Source organism: Lineus longissimus, chromosome 3, assembly GCF_910592395.1.
Source record: "Lineus longissimus chromosome 3, tnLinLong1.2, whole genome shotgun sequence".
NCBI lineage: Eukaryota > Metazoa > Nemertea > Pilidiophora > Heteronemertea > Lineidae > Lineus > Lineus longissimus.
The window spans coordinates 21587412-21608741 of NC_088310.1; the positions used below are offsets into that span (position 1 = coordinate 21587412).

The following is a 21330-nucleotide window of genomic DNA, read 5'->3' on the forward strand; positions in this document are numbered from 1 at the left end:
TGTTGCCTTAAGTATTTTCGCACAGATTCCCCCAGGCAGTTGTTAATCGCTTTCGCACCCGCTCACATCATGCATGCATAATTACCATAACATCGTATATTCGTTGTTTTCATTAGACCTATTATAATATTACAATTCAGCTTTCAATATTAAGAGGACTACTTGGTTTTGATATTTAATACCCACTGCCACAATCTTTAAAGACGATCACATCAGCCTTTCTCGTCACAAGAACGGAATGAGACATTATAAAATGACGGTTCTCAGCCGAGGTTACAGTAGCTTACTAAAGATCAGCTTCTGTCAAATCGATTTGCTCTGTCTCGTCCATATGTTGTTATAGTATAAGCGCACCAGTAGCCCGATCAGTAGACCTGACCTGGTCTGACTATTTTCAATTCAGAATTCAGTTAAATGAGAGGATTGATGTTAGTATTCAAGATAGATGTATACCGAGGGTTGATATAAGTAGTTCTAAACATTACACTGCGCGCAAACGGTCCAATAAACCCGCCGATGGTGCCGGTGTAAAAGTAAAAAGTGTCCCCCCTAGAAAAGGTGTCCGGGCCTATTGTATTCTGACAGATTATGGCATATGGTTCTATAGAGGCAATGACCGTCACTAGCTCAGCGCATAATAGAATCCTTTGTTCCCGGACATTTTATCCTATAGGACATTTTAAACTTTTACACCGGGTCTAATAGGCCTATACCCGCCCATCCGGGTGAAATGGGTTCTCCAGGTCAAAATTAAGCCCACCAAACATATCCATTAGAGAGTTACCATGATTATTATCTTCTCTTCCCCATCTTGAAATACAGGTTTTTGATACTCCTACCTCGAAATATCGAGAGGTGAAGTATATTGAAAATCACTGTCAATTATGTCAGGATGACTCTTCCCCGTCCTGTCGGCGTCGCGAGTCATCATCGTTTCGTTTGTTGTCTCCTATAAACAATACCTTAAAGTTTCATTAGAATAAGAGTAATACGAGTAAACCAAAGAGAGCAAATTGGACTGATGTGGCGAGCTGAAGTACTGTTACTACATTGTTGCGTCCCACTTTCACAGTCGAGACAGCTCCTATATCCGATTTTGCAGCATTCAATAAAGAGTAGGTTTTCGGCTGGCAGATCCCGCAACCGACCGAAGTTTTTGTCGTTTTGTATTATAGTTGCACTGCATCCAGATCCCCAAGGCCTATCTATAGCCAGGGACAATAACATAAAAAATACCAAAAATAGTGACATTCACTTCAGTCAGTCACTCCAGCCCTGTAACTTGTCTTCAAGGTTAATCCACGGTCAGAGTGGAATTAGACTCCTGCGCATGTGGTGAAATTTTCAAGAAGACACATTAACTTGAGTTCCTATTGAATGGTTTATCACCAATATGAATCCACATCCCTCAGATGACCACAATCACTTGAGTTTGCATTTAATGGTTTATCATCAGTATGAATCCACATCCCTCAGAATCCTGGCTAACAGAAGCCCAAGGCTGCTATGAGCCCCCCCCCCCCCCCCCCCCTAGGACCCCGGACCATCATGCATCACTGTAAATTAACCAAGTCGACACTGAGTGCATTCGTATTTCCCGCGTAAGGAATTCATGATGGCGTCACCTGTTAGAAGAACTTCGAAATCTCTCCGACTTGATGTGTACATCGAGGATGTAACAAATCGCCAAAATTTCCCGACATTCTTGGGCTAAAAAATATGCATTTACTGCCGTTTCTTACGTTATATGATGTTATATCGTGCAACAGAAAGCACAGATAATCCTATTTAATCTTTAAAAGGTAGGAGGTAGTCGTTTTTTATAATTTTCTGAACTGCGCGACTTGACTCAACGTCGCGCCTTATTTTTTGCACTGTCTCAGTGTCTGTACATATGAAATACACAGTTGACTGTACACCACCATGCATTGCATGCACGGTCACATGGCATGCATGGAGTCGCTCAACTCAACGTCCCGCCTTTTTTTGCACTCTCAGTGTATGTACATATAAAATACACCACCTTGCATTGCATGTACACGGTCACATGGAGCCGGAGGTAGCCACATGGATACTGTAGGGGGGCTATACAGTACACACCTGTTCTCAAGTCACAACCGGGCAACTGTGGGTTTTGTCTTTTTGCTCAACTATCCTGGTAAAGCACTCTTTTACGGTGGCTGGGAAAGGACATGGTGATTTTTTTTTTAATGAGGACATTTATTTTTATCTTGGGCGCCTGACTAGTGACTAAGAAACTCAGGACGTCAGGTGCCTGACCTACTATCACAGGCGCCTGACTTACTATATCATCAGGAGCCTGACTTACGAAAACAAGAGTGGTGAGTTCAAGACTTCAAATCACGATGGATGCCATTGTAAGTCAATCGCCTGAGTCAGTAAGTCGGGGGCCTGAGGTAAAAAAAAACACGTCGTCATTGGAAAAAAATAACCATGTCCTTTCTCAGCCACCATATTCTTTAACCTTGAGGCTTGAGTTTGATTTCCATTTTAGGTTTGTTTGTCCGTTGATCCCCCTACATGCCAGTGTATCGGGCACAAGTCGGGATGTGGCATGAGGCGAGGAAGCAGGAGAAGAAGATCAGGGGGCTCATGGTAGATTACCGCCGGAGAGCTGATCGCAGGAGAGAATTTTATCAGAAAACTGTACGTTTCTGAAGTAAACTATAGAGTGGTTTCAACTTTCATCATCTCTAAACTATAGAGTGTTTCATATGGACGTCATCACCTGCCATGTTGGAGGGAGAGACAAAAGAAAGCAAGGCCAAATGACCATGACCGCATTTGATTCAGTTAAGTCGGGCAAGACAAATTATTGTTCTGCCCTCCCAACAACCTGGCTGACCGTGAAAGCACTCTATAGAGTAGATAGTTACCATACTGGTTCCGAATTTGTGGCCACTTCTCTTGCATTTTCTTACAAGATGTGTCTTGTTACAACACATAATACAGCCGAATGCTGTACATATCGTAGAATATGAGCTGCACCATGCTTATTTAAAGCCACTATGCTTATCATTAGATACAATGTCTGAGCCGTTCTTGAAAATCGCTATCGGGTGGATGAAATATGCCTCGCTCTTATAGAATTACATCGATGAACAGGGGCTTCGGAAAAAATTCATTATGTGCACCTGCTGACAAGAATATTAGTATGCGTTTTCAATGTCTGTATTTTATACAATTTTATTCTGCTTCCTTTTCGGCTATTCAGAGAGCAGATCCAACACAGTTCCTTCGTATCTATGGCCGGCCATACAAAATTCACCTTGACCCTGCTGTTGCTCTTGCTGCTGAGAGCCCTCAGAGCATGTGAGTTAAATCTAGTTTATTTTGCGGTCCAGTTTAAATCAAAAGATGATTGCTGAAGGGAATTTTTTTCCCATCATGCTTTGAGAAAAGTGACCCTTCACTCTGAAGAATGCAGTGTTTTTTAAATTTTTTGTTAAATATTTAGATATTCATGGTTTTCACGAAAAAGGACTCCAGTACGGTAGAATAATCTTGCCCGGAAAGGTTATTAATTCGTGTGACTTTTTTCTAAAACAAAAAAATCCACAATAGATTTATTAATTTTGTTCTTTATTTCAGGATGCCATGGCAAGGGAACATAGACAATATGATTGACAGATTTGATGTGAGGGCCCATTTAGACATCATTCCAGATCCAAAGGATAGACCCATTGAGCCGGAGTAAGTGTTGCGCTTTCTGTTACTGCAACAAACTTGTTAAAACTGGCCAAGGAAAGCCTGGGGGTGGTGAAGACCAGTGATTAGGTAGTAGAAGGTTGGAAATTGTTGATTTATTAATGTTGAAACTGCAGTGGCCACCTTGTGAACAGGTGTTCTATTCTTGGGGGTATGGATTGATGGCTGGCCTTTTTGTGCAGTGTGTTATACTTATGCTTCGGCCTTGAAGTAACTGTTATAAACTGTTTCTTGCACGCTTTTGCTGTTTTTCAGAGAACCGAAAAGAAGGGAAGATACAGAAGAAGACAGTAAGATCAACTATGAACGATATCGAACTCTAGTGCAGAATGAATGCTCAGGATGTAAGTTGTTCTTGTCCATACAGGTTTAACAGAAGATGTGACAGTGTTTATCTTGAACAAAATTAGTTTTTTTGTCCTCAGTACGAAGTGGCAGGTTGACTTGTTGTATGTTCACCTAAATAGAAAAATACTGGATTGAATGGGGCCTAGGTCTTGTAAAGTAAAAAGTAAACGCCTGTTCCAGTGTCCTGCTCACATGCCGTTCATATAAAACACTCAGAAAAGGTTTGCTGGTGTACCCATGGAGGTATTATTACCTCCATGGTGTACCTGAATACCCGACTCAAAATTATATTCTGCGCTGGAACATAGTCATCTTGTAAAAAGCATAGCTTATGTGTTTCTTCTGTTTGCAGTTACAGAGGAGCAGTGTCTTGTTCAGATTCATATTGAAGAACAGTATGGGTCATCTGCTACGACCAAAGCCAGTGAGGAAGAGAAGAAAAAGTAAGTTCAGGTCTGATAGTTACAGCAATATACAGGTAGTTTCCAGTATGAACAATGGTCGTATTGCTAACTCCTGGGGAAGTAGCCTTGGTGGGGTCAACTGGGAACATTAACTCTGGACTTGACTTGCTCTAAAAAGGTTTATGACTCCCTGCTTCTCCTGGCCGATTCAAATGGCCTCTACACTATCAATTCAAAGTACTGGTTTCACCTCGAACATTATGTCACTGAAAAAAAACAAACTGGTTTCACCTTAAATGTAGTTTCACTGCAAAAATGCTATATCTCTTTGTTTGTATGATGTTTCAGACTTGCTGATAAGCGTGTAGCCATAGCTTATACGTATGAAGACAGCACAGAACCTACTGTTTGTGAGGAAGAAAAGAAAGAAGAAGAGGAGGGAGCTGGCAGTGATGCTGAGAGTGATATATCAGTAGATGAAATGGATTTAGGTAAGGCATTGTCAACAATATATTCTGATGATAGTGCTAGGTGACCTTGGTCATTAAATTGCGTCATCCTTGCGAGTATGCCAGATCTTTTTGAATCAAAATATTGTGAGGCCTGCATATCTGTGTGCAGTGAAGTAACTGTTGATTGCTTTTGGTCTACTCTCATCTCACTTAGAATTTTCTACTACCTATAGCCTACTTTTAATAGCATCATATACACGACAATCAATCAATTTATGTCTTGATTTCAGATGTTGTAATTGATGTGGATATACTGACCGATGAACAGCGAGAAGTCATGAACAGTTGTGGTACTACCTTTGGGATGACACATGGAGATTTCATTAGGTCAGTCTTCTTCTCTTCCTTGCCGTGTTACTACTGTCAATACTGAGTTCCCGTACTGGTTGGGGTCTTTTTTCGTGATCTTTCCAACTTGTACTCAACTCTTAAGGTAGCATTTGTTAAGGAAAAAGCGAATGACAATCAGAAGTGCACGTATGCAGGCACTGACTTCTTCATGTTCACAAGACACAGACAGGCGTTGAATTAGCTCTATAGAAGAGCCAATTATTATTTGTTCAAGGCCTCATACTTTCTGTTTTTCCTATAGTTTGCTAGAATTGGACAAAGAAGATGCTGAACTTCTTCGACAGGCCAAAATCCTTGAAGAAGAAAAAGCACAATTTTCTGTAAGTAAATGTGTGCTTTAAGGCAATGTCATCACTTGTTACCCGAAAATAATACTGGCAGTTATTCAAGGTTTGTTCAACTGGAATTTTCACAGCTCCAATCCAAATTAACCTTCAGTTTTTGCACTTTAGTCTTGCGTGTGCAATGCTGTTGAAGCTTAAGTGGATTCAATACTTTGAAGACAGTGTAGCTTGTAGTATTGCTTGATGCAGTGAAACGAGATGGTGTGGCGGCTGGTCTTGGTGCTGTCTTGATGAAGCTGCCAGTGACAGAAGACAATGGCAAAGCTCCCTCAAACTTTTGATGGTTTAAGCCACCATGTTTACACATGTTGTTAGAGATTAAAGTGGCAGTGTTCTGCTGCCGTAAACTACATCTTGAATTTTTTCTCCTGAAGGGTCGTAAGTCAAGGCGGGAACGTCGTGCATTCAAAGAAAGACAGATGAAGGGTAAAAACTTGAGTCCTCCGAGGTATGTTTAAAAACGGATAAGAGCTTATGACCACCGATTATCATCACATTCCCGGCATTTCTCAACAATATAGGTTTTTCCACAACCTTGGATATGTCCTTTAACTTGCATTTGTTTATTTCAGTTATGCAGCGAGAGACAGCCCAAAATATGAACCATTCCGAAGGTAAGTTTTTCTCAGAAATCCAAAGGAATTCACATACTTCATGTAAGATTCCGTGTTTTAAGGTTATTCACTTGAATGATGACGTCACTCTGTTGCTGTGGGTACCCTCATACTATAATAATTTACGTAACCATCCTTAAATGGGAAACTTCCTACATTATGAAAGTTTGACATTTCTGTAGTGTGTCAGTGCATCTAGGCAGCCATGAACTGGCTCTCATGTTGTAATGGACTCTGTAATTGTCATAACGTGTCAATGGGTATTTTCTCTAGATTGTCTTTCTTTCAGTGGTCACTATCAAACTGAGCAATTAACAAGTTGTGGTCTTACAATGTGTTTTAACTGCCGTCCTGTTCGTGTTAAATATGTGGGATAAGTTCTTCATCCTGTTATGAAACTTGTCTATTTCAGATCATCATCGTCGCGGTCAAGATCAAGATCACCTGAAACTAGTGGTCGTGTGAAGTTCATCACAAGTTTCGGTGGCGACAGTTCCGATGATGAGCATTGCAATGGTGCACAGGGTCCAGCTCTGCCCCCACATTTACGGGTTAACTCTGAATCTAAGCCAAGCTCACGGTCGGTTTGATTTTCTTATACGCCTCTAGAATCTTGACTGTGCCCTAAGGTTCGATACCACACCCCAGGATTAGGTAGTGTGTTGATGAACATTACTTTTCAATAAACTCGTGTTAAAAGGAAAACATACCAATGACTCTGCTGCTGACCTACATGTACAAGACTGTGCAAAAACTAATACATGGTAATAAGGAGTAAGATATTTGTGTGCATAAATTTTGCCAAATTTTATAAAAATTTTATTGAATTGGTGAGTACATGTGTGTTCTTGAATAAAAGGACCACCATCATTTAATGTACATCAGAGATAAAGAAGATGTTCAAATTGCCACAGACAGACAAACGGGCAGTTGTCTGCTGATGGTTTCAAAATCAGCAAGAGGCATAGTTGTGACTGTAGTAGTGTTGGAGGTTAATACCTCTGAAATCAGAATGCTCCGTCCACTCGACGCTCATTCACCTATGCATGTATTTCATTGATTGTGTTGCTCATCATACTGGCTAGTATGATTGGCACGAAACATGTAGATTATGCTAAAGGGAGACCGGTAATTGCAGAAATCTCCAACCAGTTACGATCATATTAGCCTCATTATTTTAGCCAGAGTTATGCTGATAATACCTAGTGCTAAATCATTTGAACATCTTTTCTACAGTCCTCCGACTTTTTCCTTCACATTTTCAAAAATTCATCATCATTGTGAATCTTCTTTTGAACAGGTCTCGAAAGAACCACTCACCGTCACCTCCAGTAGTTCCAAAACCTCAGAACAAACCTGCATTACCCATTGGGAAGGTAAAAAATAGATCAAGGTCGAGGTCGAAGTCTAGATCACGATCAAGGTCACGTAGAAGAAGGTCATACTCCAGGTCAAGTTCATCCCGATCACGTTCAAGGTCATGGTCTAGGCGAAGAAGGTATAGATATTCAAGGTAACTTTCAGCGTTATTTTTTTTCCTTTCAAAAATGATGTTTAAAGATCTGTACTATTTGACTGAGTGAAGTGAGGAAATTGAAAGAATGCTAAAATTGTGTAAACCACATCAGGTTGGAAAACTGTTTGATCCAGATGAAGTCATCCATACAAAAAAGGAACAGCTGGCAAGGGAATGGTTGGAATGCTGTTTCGCTGATCTGCTGCCTCGGTACTTAACCCTTTTGCTGCCAACTTCGCATTTCTGCACAATGACTTTTGTTCCTTTTGCTGCCAACTTCGCATTTTGGCGAAATTTTCCTATGTGGTGAAAATACATTGATTTTTCGTCTGCTAGCGTCGTTTATGGTATATACCTATAGATGGCGTGGTAGAGGAGTTACCACGCTACGTTTCTACTGTACATGTTATATATCGATTTGCTGAGATTTCGGGTGAAAATCACTTCCAAAAGTTCACAAAATGGCGAATCGGATGTCATTATCACAGGTACTCGATGAATTGGATATCATGCATGATTCAAAGAACTGTTTCGAAAGGTACCAAGCAGTTGTCAAGTATTAGAATAGAGTTATCTGACTGCTACATACATTCTATGACAGGACATTTGGCTGAGAAACTTTGAACTTTCATGTTTAGTTGAGGAAACCCTGAATTTTAGCTGTTTTATACCAGGCCCCCTCCATAGGGACCCCTGACCCCCCCTATCTACTATTAGTTCTCTGGTAGCACTAAAAAGGAGCTCTAGGGAGTGAAGGTATGTAATTTAGTCCCAACATATCACCATAAGTAGTAATTTTTGGTCTACAAAGTAAATGGCTGATCATTGAATTTTGAAGAATTTTGCTCGATTTCTGTAAATAACGCATCGGTATTTCTTGGCAATTTTGCTACAAAGCAATACAAATTCAGGGTTTACAAGGTTATGGACTTAGAAAGGAAAGAGTAAAGAAACATGCAGATGCATAAAAATAGTTTTATTAGTTGTATTATTACATTTATTCCAAATTACAGTGGTTTATTCTACAAAATCTTCAATTCTCATTAGTTATTCAAGATGGCGGCATGCAAATAAGGGCGTGACCTACTTTTTAAAAATTTTAATTTGAAGTCCAGGTCATACTGAACAACTTCCATGTGCATTGTTTTGACATATCTCCAATAGTTTTCTCAGGAAAAATATTTAAATTGATCATATCAATTTTTTTCAATTTAACCTAAAATTGCTTGGCACTGAGGACTCAAAAAAAAAAAATTTGCTTGGCAGCAAAAGGGTTAAATTTGTCTTTCATTTTGGTACTTCAGATCACGTTCCTCTTCTAGCTCGAGATCAAGGTCACGATCTCGCTCACGTCGTAGACGACGGTCATCATCGTCCTCTAGATCAAGGTCAAGGTCACGTGGTCGGCGAAGGTTCTCACCAAGGTCACGTGCTCCTCTAGCAAAACGTAATTATTGGGGCGCCAGGTCTAGATCAAATTCTCATGGAAAAAGACGTAGATCTCGGTCAAAGTCGAGATCGAGGTCACGTTCTCGATCTCGGTCAAGGTCAAGGTCAAGATCTAGGAAGAGGAGATACTCGTCATCAAGTTCAAGTTCAAGGTATATAACTTTTATCTTTTGTCCTATTCATAAATTCCATACTACAATTTTTGACTCTGATGAATATGATTTCAGAATAGCAGCTGAATATATATTCTATCTTTGTTATTTTCCCTAAATCTAAGATAGAAATAAGTACTGCTATTTTATATTGCAAGATGGAATAGATACATCATGCTCAAGAATCACATTCTTCCAGATTTGCATACTTCCTTTGAGAAGAAGTTTTTATTTTGATATGGCTTGTTTGGCCTTCAGGTCAAGAAGTCGCACTCCCAAGAACGAGGCTAAACCAACAATCAAACGCTACCGTCGTCCAAGTCTTTCCAGCGGGCATGAACAAAGTGAAAGTGACAATGACAAGAAGCCTGAAAAGAAGCCAGACAATAGACATAGTGACCTTAGGAGGTATGTTACCTTACCAGCACTTATATCTGAACTGTTTTTTTTGCTTCTTAAACCGCCAGTTCCTTCGATGTAGGCCACTCAGAAAGCTCAGTGTGGATGAAGGCCTGGGCCTTAAATGGAGTCATTGGGACAAGTAAATGTCGTACTTGTAATACACAGAGCAAACCCTGCTGTAAAAGAGAGGTCTCCTGGTTCAATATTTTGACTGGTTATTGTTGCTAGCAGCAGCACGTCATGGACGTCAGAATTTGGTTGATAGCCATATTTTCCCTCTGTCTTTTCAGGAATGAACCCAAATATAAGAAACCAGTTGGTAAAGCTGCTATTCCACCTGCCAAAGTCAGTAAGAATATATCAACTCTACAAACCTTTCTACAATTTTTAATGAGGTGGTTGTTCTGAATGTAAACCTCTGTAAATTGTGGTATTCTGTTGGAAAAGGCTATGCTCATTGCTGCGTAATGTTTGACCTAGTTTGTCTTGCTGGAAGTACAGCATATTATGCCCAAAGAAAACTATTGCGAAAGCTTATCTCAAGAAAGGAGAAAGATCATTTTTAGATCTGGATTGGTTCTGTTAATACTGTAAAGCAGATACATCTATAGCAACAAACTATTTTGAGCTTTTTAGTTTCGACCAGTTTCATCTCCATTTAAAACAGGTCACACTATTGAATGAATGGCATGATTCTGGATAAGTGCACACACAATCATTGCATTTTTAGAGAGTGTTGGAGCACCGGTAGTCAGACACTCTAGTATTTTTTAATGAGCTTTCTGATGTATACATAGCATTACTTTTCAGATCAGTTTGTGATTGCAGGTGATTAAATTTTATGCTCTAAAGAACTTTTGGGCTCCTGCTCCCAATATCTCAGTCAAAATTGAAACATCCACAAATTATAGGGTTGCAAGGTGCAAATTATGTCATTGAAAGTCCTAGATCCTGTTGTCCTCTCCTTGAAATTTCCTGTACAGAGGAAGTCTTCTGGCTGACTGGTTCCAATCTGGACCTCTCAACTCCCCATCAGAATCCTCATTTGGAAACTTCTAACTTTCGTTCTTTCTTCATTTCTAGGCTTACTCATTTGTTGGCTCCTCAACAAAGCTAACACCTCAAGAGAAACTTAGGAAAAAGATGCAGAAAGCATTGAATTGCCAGTGTGAGTAGTGATTACTTTCTTGTTATACTTTTCAACTTTGAATTTATTGTTGCTCTAAACTTAAGCGACGGAAGAAAATATTTTCTTAAATTTCTTGTTGCCTGGAAATTATTTTCTTTGTGGGGGACGAACAAAAGTTGTGTTAATTTGGTACACTTAAGCTGTGATTGATCTGTGGATGAGGTGGGTGGGGGGGTCTTTTGAGTTGGCCCCCCCCCCTCCCCTCAATGATTTATGCCTAAAAGGGGTCTTTGTCTGCAGCTGTTCACAATTTAAAAGAAGTGTTCCTTATTCTATTTAAACTGTACAGTGAAGTAAGTTTGCAGTTGCCTGTGTAAAGTCCTACACGTAGCTGTTCCTTTTCAAATTCTTTTTCTCTCCAAAAAGAAACCTCTCTTCATCAGTATGTAAATTGTTTGCGGAAATGATGAAGTCATGTTCACCCCTCAACTGATGACATGCTTCCAAGGGCATTTGAACAAAATTTTGGTTCCACAATTTATCAACAGATGGAGACAGTAACCATTCCCTGTCCAATGTGCATCATTTGTAGATGAATTTATCTGAAGACAAAAGACAGTTAATGCAGGGCAGGGGAGTGCATTGTACATGTATAAATCCTACTTTTGTTGCCTAAAGCTGTCTCCCACCTCTAAGTAATTCACTTGCACTAGAATCAGTATTGTCTATTTCCATATTTCATTCATGATTCAATCATCTCGCTAAATTCTTCAACCGTCGAGGGGGGGGTTTGGCCGAAAAAAGTCCAAACGTGATTGTTACATTGTGGGGTAGCATTTGCTTGGCAGCTGTTGAGCGAGATTTATAGCTTATTTCATGACGCTTATTTGCCATAGGATTTGTGGCGGCCAAACAATATGTTTGCGGCGGAAATGTTTACCTACCTCAGGGTGTGTGCAAAACATGCGGAGATGTGGATTTAGGAGAGTATCTGCACATGTTGCCTGGCTTGGTGATGCGTGTTTGAAACAATGGGATGCCGTGCTTGGTGGACTCGGGATACCCCTGGACCTGAATGTCTGTTGACACAAACGCGTAAATGATTTGTTACTATGCATTTACCAGTATTTGGATAGTTTGGCCCTTTCAGAATTACCTGCCCTTTATTGTATTGTTTCCCTGTAACATTTAAGTCAGCTTGGAAATGAAGGGACTGTCCTTCATGTACCTTCTGGCATTTTCCCCGATTAACTGTGGCTTTAGGGTCAACTGCCTCTTTAAAAGGAGTGATAATTTAGCTAGATTTGTTGTGAATGGAATTTTGGAATCTTGTACACGTAGGATACATGTAAGCAGCCACCAGAAAGGCTTTTTTCAACAATTGGAAGAGGCAAGTTGCTGAAGTGTCAAAGCATTATAAGCCCTCCAATATTAATCTTGTAATTGTTTAAAACTCACAGGTTCTATTGTTTAAAAGGGTTCCCACAAACAGATTATTTTAATGATTAAAATGAAAAAGGATGCACTTGGCACCCTCAGGTTGAATTTTTTAGAATTTGGGAGGTTTTATCTGCTTGATCCCTATTCACAGAGTATTTGGCTTCAGCTAGTACCAACAGTTTTCTACTAGACATTTGACCATCTGGAAACTATGCTGACATTCTACCTGCTAGTGCTAGCTGTAGTCATCAACATAATCAGCATTATTGTCTTTCTCTTGAAAGTGCAAATTTTTTAGGCAATTTCCCTGTTGTCTTTATAAATCATCCTTGTCCCCCACAAAGTAGGTTCTGAAAGGGTTAATAACCTGATTTCAGTGTACGAGCTAGCTTCATTTGCCATATCCGATACTTCACCATCCAAATAAAATCTCATTTTGGTCTCAATGCCTCTGGCATCTTCCACGATATTGCGGCAGAACCACCAACACCAGAATATTTTTTGACGTCCCCTTAATCTAATTGTCTTTTCATTGCCGTTCGCATTCAGCTTTTTTATTGGGATGGACGCAGAAATCAATTCCATTGATAAAATGAAATTACCTGGCCGGGTAGACTTCAATTCCAACAAACAGCCTGTGTTGAGAATTTTGTACTCGTTGGATTCGAGTGAGGTTGAGGGTATTGTTTCATGCTCAAGCTGGCAAGCCTGTTCTACATTTGGGTGTGTGTGTGTGGGGGAGGAGTTCGCTCTTTTATTATGCTGTTCAAACCTACAGCCATTGCCAGGGTGACTGCCAATAGTGTTTAGCAGCAGAATCTTGATTGAAGCTACATGTAGAGCTCTGTTTGGTCCAGTCTTGTCCTTTGTCAGTCTGCATGGGCCTGGGGTACAACTAATGTGCTTCAGCAACTCCATCAAATTGTTTTAGACTCCTTCACATGAGGAACACTGCAGTGATTTCACTATCTTAGTTCAGGTGACACCACTATCCAAATTGCATATACCGGTACTGGTTTCTAATGTACAAAATTTCCCCAATTGACAACCTGTCTGCATCATACATATTTCTAATCTCATTGAAGAAAGGCTGTTTATATTTTGAGGGACCTTAGTCAAAAGAATGTTTGTTAAAAGAATGGTAGGCGAACTGTTCTGATAAAAAAGGATTCATGTCTTATAACCTTTGTGATGTCGAAAAGGGGACAGCCCACCCACACCAGTAAATATTGGATCCTTGCAAATTCAGTTGGCACGAAAGTTATTTGTCTGAAGTGCGGAGTACATAAATTTGTGCAATTTGTCAGAAATCTTGGGCCTCAAAGCTGCATGTAGAGGCTTCAAATCCCTTGAAGAAATTAGCCACCTAATGAAAGTGAAAATGGGGCCTGATTCAATTATGGGGTTATAAGATATTATTCCAGTCTCACATATTTCCCTTTCTGAAATGATACAGTTCATTTTGTCGCTGGCGACGGAAAGTTGTTTTTTCTCCACCGTTCTAATTTACTGATTTGCTTGGCCTTGGGCAGGAAGCGCTTGATTAGATGGCTGATACCTTGGAGGTTTTTAGCCCTTCTGGGTCATTATTTTCCTTTATCTGACGTCTTTTCTTTCATCTGTCTTAAAAAACACCGCTAAATCCTCCACCATGACCTTTCTCACTAGTCGCTAATTGAAAGTTAATTGCTATATTTCCTGATGGTCTTCGGTAAAGAAATTGATAACTGTTTTTTTTGCCAGATTGCTCGCGGGCTATCAGTGTCCTCGATATATCAATTTTCTCACAAAATAATTAGATATACACACGTACATACATAGATTTGTGGCTAATTTTTTTCATTTGTTTCTTAATATCTTTATGTTAATATTTATCATAACCATCGGCACATTCCGAAATGAAATACCAGTAGTATCCAGAAGATTTGTCTGTCGGACTCAGATTTGTTTTCTTTGTTATCTGATAATGCTGATTAAATTTACAAATTGATGATTTGGCTTGCAGCGTAAAAAAGGGTGCATTGTCAAAGAACTGTCTTGAGCATTTTACATGCCATGTCGTTTTCACAGAATTGATTAAGCTTGGTTGAAGAAGTCAAAATCAGGAGTATTAGCTGGTTAAAAGTTTATTTTTTAGTTTGATTGGAAGGATGTAATACTGTCTCAAAGTTAGGCATAAAGAGAGCTATGCACCTGTAGTGTGGTCCATGAATTTAGAATAATAAAAAAAATTGGACATTTTATGATTCTGAATAAAAAAACCTGAGGAGGTACAGCCTACTACTACAGGGCCCAGATTCATGTTTGTAGGTTTGTATTCAATTGACAATTCGTTATTTCCTCAGTTAAGATTTTGTGCCATTTGATTCACCCTGCCCTCAATTGTGAACAAATCATCCTGTCCAGGGTGTCGTATTCCCCATGATGTCCATTCTTGCGGTCTCAGTCCATCAAAGGCAAACACCCATGTCCCGGGTGGTCGGGCCGTTGTGGTCATCAAGATTACAAAATTCTTTCTACCGTATAATTGATTCTTTATGCAGATGCCACATTATGATATAAAGTGCCATAAATGATGACTTATTTCCACCCGTTACTATAAAAGATTGTGTTTCATTTCCGAAATCTAGTTTTTGTGCCCTTTCTGTGTCCCTTGCTCGGGGAACAAATAAAGGCGTACCCCCTCAGGGTGCGTCAAATCTCTGTGAAGAGTCCTGGACACATGTTCATGTTACTACGTAACAATGAAATATGTTACTGTCCATTACCTCATTATATCGTAAAATAGATTATCTTCTGCTTTGCCCAAAGGGGTGAACGCGGGGTCAGTTTCTCGGCCCTACAGCTGCGACCCTAAATTGATTAAGGGCGCAATTTGAAAACGTCTCAGTAAACTTCCGTTATCCGTTCCCTAAGATATTGATGGGCATATCCTGCTATTGTCTGTTGTATCATCGTTGTGCAACCGTCAATCATTCCATTCACCGTGCTCATCCAAGCAGGTCACATGGGAACTGGACATACGAGAAAGGGTTTCACATTAAATTCTTTAAACAGCCTCTGGGCGAGTGTCTTGCCATCACAGCTGCATCTTTAGGGATCTTGCTTTTAAAGTTCTCCCATACTTTCCTTGAGACAGTTATAGCCTTGGTGATAATCAGTCCTTCAAAAAAGTTCATATTTTCAATTGGGAATTTTCAATTGTATACATTACGTTGAATATTTTGTTTGTTATCAACCTATGATATCTTGCTGCCTTGCAGTTGCCCACACCATTACACCACTTTATAGAAACACACAACCAGTTTTAATTTTAATTTTGCCCTGAATATGAGAGCGATAGAGGTGTCTTTTCCAGTCACTGCTTCAGTATGGTTCAGTCATTAGAAGAATGTTCCCATGCATGTGATTTACCCAAAAAATCATCATCACCTTGGAAGATCAACCAATCAGTTACAATTATTGGAAAACGAGAAATTTGTCTTGTGACTTATTCAAGTGAGTCTTTTCCTTAACCTGTCAAACTCAGCCAAAAGATGGTGTGACAACATTTCTTACTGTCAATTCTTCTCCCTTCGTAGTCTAATGCCCACTACATCGGCTCAGTGGAGCTCGCTATTTGTTAAGATGCCATTCTTGATAGACTTTTTGTCACAGTGAAAAGGACAGTCACAGACACATCATACCTGAGATTGACAGATCAAAAAACCATCCTGATATCTTGTTTCAAAAGCATTCAGATTACATGAAGTGAGCAACGTGAACCAGACGACTCGAGAGTCCGTGTTCAGGTTCTATTAAATAGTGCCATTCACGTGACAGTGGTGTGTGTTACTTTCCTCGCCTTCGGCTAGCACGAGCTAATCTTCTATTGTTTGCGATACCCATTCATGCAGCATTACGTTTCTGCCTTGGTTCGTCTGTTATCGAGGGAGAAGCGTAGAACAATAGGTCTAAACATCTGGAACAATTGCTTCGGCATTTCGCCATAACTGCGGGCATCACTCCCATACCAAATTTGTCTCCTTTTAGTGAATGTCTTTGCTTTGCCAAGTCATCGTAAATAGAAAGTCTGTGATGGCTCAACTTGACTGAATCTTTGGGTAAATTACAACTTTCACACAAATTTTCTCTGACCCACGTGCTCATCAAGAGCTTTCTAACGTAGGGTTGGTCATTACTTTGAGACCCAGTCTTATGATTCTAGGGACAATTTGAACTACACATAGTGATAGATGTCACTACTTGTCCACTAAAGATTTAAATCACCTTGTTACTTGAGACTTGCTGATGTGACATCCATAAGATCTATCCATCATAACAGCTCACTCAGTTATTAATAAAGTGCTCAATAGATTTGTTTTGTATGCAAAAACTCAAGCATACGTGATAGGTTTTGTCACAAATTTTTAGTTGGGAAGATTTTTCAAGACAATACAGTTATCATTATCAATATTTGAATTCTATATTACCAGGGGCATAGTTGACTTGATAGGCCTGTGTTATACTAACCCTTGGACAAAAAGATGTCGTTGATCATGTTGCTATCTGAATAAACACTTTAAAAAACATCGAAAACACCAGTTACACATTGTATTTTCTGTTGTGAGATTGCTCCAACTGTAAATATTTTGTAAGAAATAATCCTCTGATACTTATAAATATTGACCTTCCAGAAATTTCCCTCTTTGGTGACAATGTAGTTTTTTGTCAGGCAAAACAAGACAAGAACTAAAAACATGACCTGTTTGTTTGCACTTTTCACTGGCAACACAATTTTTGATGACATATGTGATAATTCTAATAGCATGTGATCAAAATGTGCAAGAGTACTATTTAGCATATTTGACATGATAAGACATAACGTGAATGTCAAAAATATTGACAATATCACACCACGGCTTGGACATGGGAACCTGCATGATGCCTCATTTTGGCGCTGTTTGTTTTATATACATATATGCTCCAGCCATTGTTTTAACTGACTTCTATTGACAATGGCACAATATCTCTTGTTGCAGACAAACAAGACAAGAAAAGTGAAAAAGAAAAAATCGACAAAGCGGAGCAGGCCAGACTGGTATATAAGATTTTCAAAACTATTTTAGGATTGCCTATTACATGTAGATTTATTAAGAAAAAGTAATCTCGGGCTCTTTGATGGATGTGAATAATCTGTTCTTGTACTATGAGTGTATTAAAAATCTGTTTCCAGATTGGATGCACACATGATACAGCTTTATGTACAGTGTAATTTGGGCACGAAATTAGTTAAACAGTTGCCCCTTAAAGTTGCCCAGCTAGAGTCTGTTTTCTTATAGGACCGAGAAGAAGAGTTACGCATGCTGGCACTCCAGATGAGAAAACGTGACCGAGAGCGTCGCCATCGTGAGATGGAGCAGAGAGAGAAACTAATGGAATATGAAAGGAAGATAAGACGAAAAAGTCATTCTGGGTCACCCAAGAGGAAACGGCCAAGGTGAAAAAGTAGACACAGCGCATCCTAGTTAATAGGACTTGTGCCAGAACTTATTATAATTGCCTATTTTATTACTGTAAGCTTGGTTTTACAATCATTTGTTCACTGGAAGGCTTTGAGATGCCAAAGTACTTAGAATTTGGGTGGGGGATTTGATAGAACAGTACTATACAAAAAGGCTAAACTTGGAAAGTGCTGGAGGTGTTTTGATAAAATGCTACCTATTCTAGAGGGAATAAAATTTCTGTTTCAGATCCCGGTCTCGGTCGTATTCCAGTTCCAGTGACAGCTCCAGGTCAAGGTCAAGGTCACGGTCTAGGTCGCGGTCAAGGTCACCTCCAGTATCTAAGGCAGAACGAGAGCGAAGAAGAAGGATTGTGGATTATTAACAGGTGATTGTTCATTTTAACGAAGGATATTTGCTAAATTTATGTTGGCCCCCATGTTCTTGATTGTGGTAGCCGACTGTAGCCCACCTTGGCCTACTGCATTTTAAAAATGGTTGTTTTGAAAATCAAAATCTTAATCCTCAAAAGTTTTTGCAAATGTGAATTACAGTTATGCATTCTGAACTGATATCAAGATTGGATTAGAAAAATGGAGGATCAGGATAATTCGGAATTGGATTATTTGAGAATTTGTTGTTGTTTTGTTGTAAATCTGGACTACTGTATCAAATACAAAGGAGTTTCAGAGAATAAACATTGGATGCTGAAATGGACTTGGAGCAAATGAGTTTCAGTGTATATAACATTGGATACTAAAGTGAAGGAAGGATCAAATTCATTTAGCTCTGTGTTGTATTATTGAGAGGACTTTACTTCAAATGCTGTTAACTGTGAATTCGGCTAATTTGTGTTGCAAAGGGGAACAATTTGTGGTTTTTCTTTTGAGGCCAGTCTCATAGTTGCATAGTTAGTTCTGAAACTTAAATAAGGTTTAATTGAAGAACCCTTATCTTACCACACCCTGCTTTAAGATAAGTCGCACGTGTTAGCATGTTGCTGTATGTTTTTTTACCCGAACAAAAAGTTTTACAAGAAACGTCTTTTTGAAAACGCAGAAGGCTAAAACTGAGATTCTTTTCTGACTGGTACTTTGATAATAGGTAAGTTTTCGGGAAATGCTAAGAAATAGCCTGGAGCTATAGTCCTGGCTTTCCTCAACCCACGGATCTACACTGGTTTTCACCTTAATTAGGACAGGGCTGCTGTGTATTGTATTACTGCACTGTACATGGGATATGTTTTCTAGTTGTGTTGAAACAGATGCTACAGTTTTCTATACATTACTAGCCAATCTCTATGAAAGTAGCAATAACAGCTATTGGCATTTGAAAAAATCAAGTCATCCCATCTTTATTCAGCATCTTCTGTAAAAAGAACATTAACCGGGTCTGAATGCTGTGGTTTAGGTCCATAAAAACTAACACAAGGCAAGTCTAGCTAAGCCTTATGGCCTGCCTTGGTGATAGCTTAGGCCAGTAGCAATTCAAAAAATGACATTTATGTAATGGTTCTGGCAGTTAAAAACTAATGGTGCTTTTAGGGTGTGAATACAGCTTAGACCTGGGTCAGGAATATATGGAAATTTAGTGTTGATCCGTCAGTAAAGACAAGTTTTTGGTTGTTTATTCATGTGGTGGGCTTTTAGTATATTTCCGAGGCGAGGATTTCCAGTGGCATTGGATTTTTCTCCTTCGTGAACCACACTTCTCTTTCTGAAAAGTGTATTAATGTCCTGAATAATGTACTAAAAGAACACTGTTTCTTAGAATGAGATTGTCATATTTTTTTTCCTGTTCATGTGATTGTAGACTGGGCTATTACTAAATTTTGTGGTGTACAGAGTGTTTGTTTCAATGTTGTTGTTCCTTTAATGCTCAAAGTATTGTCTCTGTGTCTGCAACAGACAAAATAAGGTACTGAATAGTTTTGGTGGAGGAGACACCATTTTTGGTGAAATTGAAGCACAGAATAGTTTCTGCAAAGTATTAGCCTGCTTTAATATGGCTAGTATTACCGGGTAGTTGTTGGTGTACGAAAAAGTTTTTGGAGAAAAATTGTAATCAATAAAGTCAATTGATTTTGAAATGTTTTCCTCTTGTTTGTTTTAACCCCTCAAGGACTAAGGCTGTTGAGATCTGAACTCTCACAAAATATCAGAGGATGTGGTGCCACAAGCACAATCTACTGACAGTGCCTGATCCGCCTTGCAGAAAATAGACAACTATGGTGCCACATAGTCAACTTTATAGGGTCACCCCAATGGCTGCGGGTAGATTGATAGATATACCATGTAGTTTAACTGTTTGAGAGCCAGTCAAGCGCAGTGGCATAAAGGGCTTCAACCCCCCCCCCCCCATTGTGTTCCTAAACATGCGCTTTAACTGTATTTCTCTCTTTAGGTACATGTTAGACCTTTTCAAATGTCAAAATTGGTGGGTAAGCTTTCGCACTATTACGGCAAACTAATAAATTTCGTGCTTCTTTATTTTTGCAATTCACAAAAATTTCATATTGGATAAAAATTTCACAATCAAAATTTTGACGGATGATATTTCTTGAAGTTTTTCAATCGTAAATATATTTCTGTGATTTTTTGTGAAATTTGCAAAAATAAAAGGCCATGAAAATTTGACAGTTTATGGTATTCCATTCCAGCAATTTATATAAACCAGTAATAGCTCTCATGCTCTTTGAAAGTTATGTCAATCTTTCAAGATGCGATGCACTTTCCACAAACAAAGACAGAACTAAAGTGATATGATTTGGGTGGCTAAGGCAATACTTAGCTGACCATACTGAAAATTTTCCAGAAACTTAGATACTACTTTGCCGAAATTCCTCTTTGAGGGGACTTCTTGTGAAATTTTCCTGGTGCTATTAGACCTTTCTAAGCACACTTTTCTGAAAAGTCTGAAAACTTGACTTCATGTGCTTGAAAACTGAGTATTTTGGCTTTGTGCAGTGTCGGTGTTGAGTTGTCACTGGTTTAGCACCTATTCCCTTGTGACAGGACATGATTCATGAAGGTTGCAATCAAGTTTTGTCCTTGAGGAGAATGAAGACCAGATTTGCGGCAGGTCTCTGAGGCCTACAAAGGAGGATTATTCCAGGATCATGTGGATATACAGAATACAGATAGTAACCACTGTTCATGCACCATTTGGAAAGAAGTTACGGCACACTTTAGTAGAACTTCACTAAGATTTTTGATGGATGGCCGATACCGAACTGAACCCGGTCAGTTTTCCAAACAGCGCTTCAAGCTCTTCTAACAGCATGGCAATTGTTGTATTACAGGGAAGTTACTGCATGTCATCATAATGTAATTAACTGCATGCGAGTTGTTGTTCATTCTTTTATTTGTTACACGCTTAGTTTTTTTTCGCTTGATGAAATTAGGGGCCATCCTTTTAAGAATGTATGCATGTAAATCCAAATTTTTAGCCAGCTTGG

The 21330-nt window shown here is 39.3% G+C and overlaps 1 protein-coding gene across 2 annotated transcripts; it reads left to right on the forward strand.

The window, feature by feature from the left end:
* Positions 1–1674: 1674 nt before the first annotated feature.
* LOC135484224 (CLK4-associating serine/arginine rich protein-like) lies at positions 1675–19962 on the forward strand. Of its 2 annotated transcripts, XM_064765501.1 has the most exons (20): positions 1675–1802; positions 2516–2667; positions 3236–3333; positions 3613–3714; positions 3985–4073; positions 4430–4520; positions 4830–4972; positions 5224–5320; positions 5586–5664; positions 6063–6136; positions 6261–6302; positions 6715–6882; positions 7603–7815; positions 9123–9419; positions 9678–9827; positions 10112–10166; positions 10905–10989; positions 17412–17470; positions 17712–17869; positions 18123–19962. In XM_064765501.1, the coding sequence occupies exons 2-20, from the start codon at positions 2542–2544 to the stop codon at positions 18256–18258; spliced, it is 2262 nt and encodes a 753-aa protein (XP_064621571.1). In that variant the 5' UTR covers positions 1675–1802; positions 2516–2541; the 3' UTR covers positions 18259–19962. The 2 variants fall into 2 exon arrangements, 1 of the variants encoding a protein (XP_064621571.1); XR_010446435.1 differs by lacking the exon at positions 18123–19962 and having other exon boundaries at positions 10112–10170; positions 17712–17794.
* Positions 19963–21330: the final 1368 nt, after the last annotated feature.